Source organism: Oryzias melastigma, linkage group LG13 (assembly GCF_002922805.2).
Source record: "Oryzias melastigma strain HK-1 linkage group LG13, ASM292280v2, whole genome shotgun sequence".
NCBI classification, from domain to species: domain Eukaryota; kingdom Metazoa; phylum Chordata; class Actinopteri; order Beloniformes; family Adrianichthyidae; genus Oryzias; species Oryzias melastigma.
In genome coordinates, this window is record NC_050524.1 from 30,330,670 (window position 1) to 30,336,780 (window position 6,111).

Sequence of the window (6,111 nt, forward strand, 5' to 3'; positions counted from 1 at the left end):
AAAAGTTGTATCTCAACACTGCGTATAAAGTATAGATACAAGAAAAAAACTACACCATTAACACAGAAGCACTTTCATATTTTTAAGTGGGAGAGCCTGCACAGTTGGTGGATGACTAAATACTTTTTTGCATCACTGTATGTCATACTCTTCCACTGATATCTAGATGACACCCAACTCTACCTCACCAGCAAACCCACCTTCCATACGCTTCATTCATTGATTGCTTCACAACAATGACACCCTGGTTCTTCTCTGACTGTCTTTCAAAATCTAGATTTTCCAAAACCAACAGTTTTTCCTGTCCATTGACTCTCACTCTGTCTCTCCCTCCCTTCAGATGAATCATTTCACTCTTTTCACAAGTCTGTGATCGACTCACCAGCATGGGGAGTAGATCTTACAACTGCTCTGAACTCAGAATTATAACTTATTTCATTCTCTTCACTTCCTCACTCAATACTCATCTGTTTAAACTGAAATTTTGACATCCGTCATGTTTTTTTTGCAACTTCTAAATATGCTACAGTGTCATTGAGATCCAGAGAGGAGTCTTTGAATAAAAACTATTATTGTTGATACAATTATTAAAAAATCACAATAAAATGAATGTGTTTTACCCAGTGTCCTTTGCAGGATTCAGGTCAAACTGCATCTGGTTCTTATAGGGATGATCTGCCAGAGTGTAATTCACCGTCACACTGCAGTCTGTTAGTGAACTCTGAGAAAAGAAAATACAGTTTAAAGACCAACACATATACAAACACACGCATTAATACACAAAGCCTAAATATAATGTAACCCTGGTAGAAAAGCTGGCTTTGTTTTGCCTGCCCTTTCCTTCTTTTTACATTACTGGTCACCTCCGCTTCTTGCGGCGGTGACGTCTCTGAGTCACATGGGGCAATCAGCCACTCACAGCCCTCCATTTCGTGACGTGAATCGCATGTAGTTATAAGGGTGCTGGGATATATATATATATTCTTTTCTTTTTTTATGTCTTTAATAACAATTTCAAAGTCCAAACAACAGACGCACAAGGGATGCAAGCAAAGAGAGAAAATAATAATAACAACAAGAAGACTGTAATGTAACATAAGGATAAAGATGAAAAAAAAGGAAAAAAATCTTAAAATAAAAAGATTTTCTAAAAGTCAAATACTTTCTGATTCATTGTAAAGTTTCACAGCAATTTTGGCTTCAACATGTTTAGCACAAGAGAAAAAAAGTTGTAGTTCCCTACGAAAGACACAAGACAAGAGTGGATTTTAAAAACTTGCTTTTATGTATATTTACAAAGTATTATTGTTGTGTTAATTATTATAGAGTGCTATTTATTTGTAATAATCAAACAAAACAAAAAAAATTATTTTTTAAGTTCAGGGGTACAAAGAAAATTAGTGAACCAATGAAACAAATCCTCTCAAAAGTTTTAAAATGAATCTCTTTGGCTTTAGGAGCAATAGGAAGCTTGAAAAAGAAGGATCTTAAATATTCGGCATCAGTTTTAGAGAAGTATTTTAAAATTGAAATTCGGGATGAAAAAGATGGAAACAGTTATTTGCTAAATATTTGTTGAGTCAATTGATTATTTACTTTGGCATCAAATTTGGATTTATATCCTTTTTGGAAAGGTTTTTCAACCAATCAAATTACAGGCTTAGGTATAGCTTTACAAACCTTTTATATTGATTTCTGTATGCAATATTACATTTTGCACTAAATTCTCTGAAAAAAGTAAATCATCATTAATGTCTAATAATTCTGTTACAGACCAAATTCCTTCCTTAAACCATCCATCCATCCATCCATCCATCTTCTTGACCGCTGCTTCCCTTTCGGGGTCGCGGGGGTGCCGGAGCCTATCCCGGCTACTGAAGGGCGAAGGCGGGGTACACCCTGGACAGGTCGCCAGTCTGTCGCAGGGCCGCAATCACTCACACATCCACTCTCACATCCACACCTAGGGGCAATTCAGAGTCGCCAATCAACCTATGAGGCATGTTTTTGGATGGTGGGAGGAAGCCGGAGTCCCCGGTGAAAACCCACGCATGCACGGGGAGAACATGCAAACTCCACACAGAAAGGTCCCAGCCGGGATTCGAACCGGGGCCTTCTCGCTGTGAGGCGAGAGCGCTAACCACTTGCGCCACCGTGCAGCCCCCTTCCTTAAACCAATGTTCTAAAAATAAAGATTTATGATTATGTAAGATATATCTGCAGTTCCAGATTGGGATATTGTGAGGACTGGAATTATGTTTGTAACTAATTTTCCAATAGAACAAAATATGTCAGTGAAAAAATGAAACTTTGCATGGGAGTTTTTTTTAAGTTATAATCATGCCTGAGTAGAAGTTGAACTTTGGGTTCTTCGTAGCCAACATAAAAAAAAAAAAAAACCTCCCATCTCAACTCCATCCATTGAAGTGGCATAAACGCCTAACCCAAACATCCAAAATAGAACCACTGTGGGTTCTTTTTTTCTCTATGGTTCAACCAAGAGTTAATGAGTTCCAGCACTAAAATGAACTTTTACTGGACACTTAACATGTCAATGTTTGGATAATTATGCATTGCTGTTAATGATCCTGAGTTGAAATGCTTTTATATACACTGTATGTAAGTGTAAATGGCCATTCACTTTAAAGTTGTCAAACACTGTAAATATTTGTTCGTAAAATATTGTGTCAACCCAACTTCAGTCTATAGCCGCTCCCTCCTTTCCGATTTACAAAGAACCGGAAGAATAGCTGAAAGCCTCGACCCACCAGCAGCAAATATGTTGAAACATCTAAAACCAAACGCTCTACCAAAGACTTACCTGCAGATCCTGCTTATGGAACTGTTCTGAGATGAGCAGGTGGAAGCCATCTGCATACTTGCAACGCCTGCAAGTTGCAATTGCTCTGGCTTTGAAGAGGGGAGGAGCAAATGCCAACAGTGTAGACCGACACCACCTAAACCAGTTTGTGGCAGCTGCTGGGACAATAATCTGATTTCTTGGATCGACTGATCCAACACCTTTCTCCGACCTCTTACTGTTACGCCGAACTGAAGCTCAGTGTATGAAGCAGCACCTCGATTCAAAAGCCAGACCCGTGGCGCATGCACAATATGCCTACACTTCTACTTCAGAAGAATCCAAGACTGATGCCCTAATCCCCATCACGCAGCAGCTCGCCCAGCAGGTAGCCAACACACAGAAGCAGCTGACGGCTCTCCCACTCAGCCAGTCCGTACAAATCTGCTTCTTCCAACAAGAACAGCAAACTGACTCGCACTCTCCACAAACCTTCATCTCCAGGACCGAAGCCACGTTACTGCTTTAACTGCGGTGAAGATGGACACATAAAAACCCATTGTGACAACAATCCAATTTGAGAGTTGCATCCATGAAAAAGAAGAATAAACAAAAGAAATGGCAGCAAAACCTTCACTAAAACTCTTCTTTAAAGGGTAATCACACCCTAAATCAACTTTGTGGGCTTTTGACCTCTATAAATGGGGCTGTCTATTGGTCATTACCAATTTAAATTAAAATAAAATTGTTAAATTCTTGAAAATATAGTCAAAAACCGTCTGTGTGCTGCCCTCTGCAGGTTGAATTGGGGTATAACAGTTGAATTTTGTGATCTGTCAAACCATACAAGTTTCAGAAGTCTGACATCATAATCTGCAGTTATAGTAATGATAACAGTACAGCCAAGCCCCACCCCTCTGACTAGATTTTGGGATTTCAGCTGTGGGTGGAGTCAGCCTCCAACTTCCCTGTTTAGTTACCCTTTAAAGGGAGTTCCTGTTGAGGGACAACCGCAGGAAATGCGGAGGACCAACCATGTCCCAACCAGCAGCCAACGTTGAAATGTAGCATCGAGTCACATTACACTTCAACTGAAAAGACCCGTCTGCTGAGAGGCTGGATTGGATCCAGATGCAGAAGCCAAGTTACGATCGCTGATATGAATTTTCAGTTCTTGCTAGATACTGGATCACAAGTCACGACAATACCTGTATCAATTTACAATAAACATTTCTCAAGCCACCCTGTGAAGACTGTGTAAACTGTTGAAGGAGCTGCCGGACAAGCAGTGCCATATCTAGGGTACATTGAGATGACAGTTACCTTTTTCACCAGTGCCTTTCCACGGAGTTGGGCATAAAGCAGTGACCTCTGACCCTGGAAAATGGTTGTGATTGGTGGAGAGAGGACAGTGGCAGACACTCCCTTTGGTAAATCCCATGTGACTGAGATGTCTTTGACAACAGGCTGTAGTGCAAACTTCAGTGACTGCATCACCTGATGGTTAGGAAACAGTGAACACAATACAAATGTTTATTTTGATCAATAGCGATATATTATTGAATTTTAATCATAAGTTTGTTCTATTTTACTTTTGCCTGCATCCTGTCACTTCCTGTGATGAACTGAGCGTGACCTCTGCCCTCCTGAGCCAACCCATTGATGAGAGCAGAGCTGGCTCCTTCTCCAATCCCAAAAGAGAAACACCTACAAACAACACACTGGTGTTAAACACACAACACACAAGCACAGGACACATGCTGGGAGTCTGTGTTTTAGTGGTTTCACCTGTGAGAAGCTGCATTCCTCTTAACCAGATCCAGAACTTCCTTTGTGTTCCCCACCTCTCCATCAGTGAAGACAAACAGCTGAAAGAGACAAACAGAAGTTAAACAGAGAAGTTGAGCTGAAAAACCTGTTATTGTAAAACAAGTTTACAACTTGTAATACAAGATTTAAAAAAAATAGAAGCACAGACATTTAAAAACTTGGACAGAAACAAGGTGAGTGGCATTTCCTGATGTGTAGGAATGGCCAAAGCATTACTGAAGGATTAAATGATTAGGAAGAGCTTTAAACGTACATTATCTATTACCACATACCAGAGTCAAAGAAAAAAGCAAAAAAATCAAAGCAGATACAAACCCTGTGTGAGATTATGGTCTTAATTGCCACAAAATTGTTGAAATGAGAAAATGTATAAACACTTTTGTATATATTCTGCTGAAAATCATGAACTTGTGATTTCTACATGTGGAGTTATGAATGAGAGGAAAACACAAATGAACAGGAATTACCTGTCTAGGCTGGTTGGAGATGAAGGGCTGACTGTAAATCTGTTTGAGAGGCTGAAGAATCTCTGTTCCTCCCAGATCAGCCTGCATCCCCTCAACTTTCTTCAGAGCCTCCTCCATGCTCTCCTGACTGTATTCCATGCTATTCCTGAAATCAGATCAAATGGAAGACTGCACCATGACACATTTACCAAGATAATTCACACAATTATTTCAAGTAGACAACATTTAAAAGAAAAAACAGTGAGTGGAAGTAAAAATTAATATTTATAATAATAAGATTTTAAAGATATTTTAAAGTAAATCACTGACGGAAAAACTTGATCAAATCTGGACCCAAAANTTCCTCCCAGATCAGCCTGCATCCCCTCAACTTTCTTCAGAGCCTCCTCCATGCTCTCCTCACTGTATTCCATGCTATTCCTGAAATCAGATCAAATGGAAGACTGCACCATGACACATTTACCAAGATAATTCACACAATTATTTTAAGTAGACAACATTTAAAAGAAAAAACAGTGAGTGGAAGTAAAAATTAATATTTATATTAATAAGATTTTAAAGATATTTTAAAGTAAATCACTGACGGAAAAACTTGATCAAATCTGGACCCAAAACTATAGATGTTGAAGTAGCAGCCCATTGGTAAACTCTTCAACAGGAGCAGCAGAGTATCCTGAAAAATGAAAGCAGCTGATGAAGATCAAGATCTCACACAGATATGAATGTTTTCATGACTGAATGAACTCTTGTTGAATACCCTTGCACTGCTGATGCGAGTTTCTTGCCAGTTCCTGTTACTGATTGGAGAGTCCATGCTTCCAGATCGATCCAACAAGAACACAAACTCTCCACATGAGACGTGTGAGGACATCATAGACTCTGGGAATTCTGGGTACAGACTCAGCATCACCACAGGGTCACCCATCAGAGTGCCTGAAACACAAGAGGAACCAGAAAACACACATTTACATTTCATTCATTCATCTTCCAGACCGCTTCTTCCCTTTCGGGGTC

At 39.6% G+C, this 6,111-nt stretch overlaps 1 protein-coding gene across 3 annotated transcripts in view; it reads right to left on the reverse strand.

Moving 5' to 3' along the window:
- LOC112149032 (von Willebrand factor A domain-containing protein 5A) overlaps positions 1-6,111 on the reverse strand; it is a 307,412-nt gene that overhangs the window by 11,820 nt on the left and 289,481 nt on the right. Inside the window, exons 6-12 of one of the 3 annotated variants that reach the window (XM_036214768.1) lie at positions 5,855-6,030; positions 5,682-5,770; positions 5,098-5,242; positions 4,589-4,668; positions 4,393-4,507; positions 4,124-4,297; positions 621-721 (exon numbers count right to left, since the gene is read on the reverse strand). The exons of the other annotated variants lie outside the window; for them this stretch is intronic. Of the exons in view, the coding sequence (XP_036070661.1) occupies positions 621-721; positions 4,124-4,297; positions 4,393-4,507; positions 4,589-4,668; positions 5,098-5,242; positions 5,682-5,770; positions 5,855-6,030 (880 nt within the window). The remainder of the gene's footprint in view (positions 1-620; positions 722-4,123; positions 4,298-4,392; positions 4,508-4,588; positions 4,669-5,097; positions 5,243-5,681; positions 5,771-5,854; positions 6,031-6,111) is intronic. 3 annotated transcript variants of the gene reach the window in all.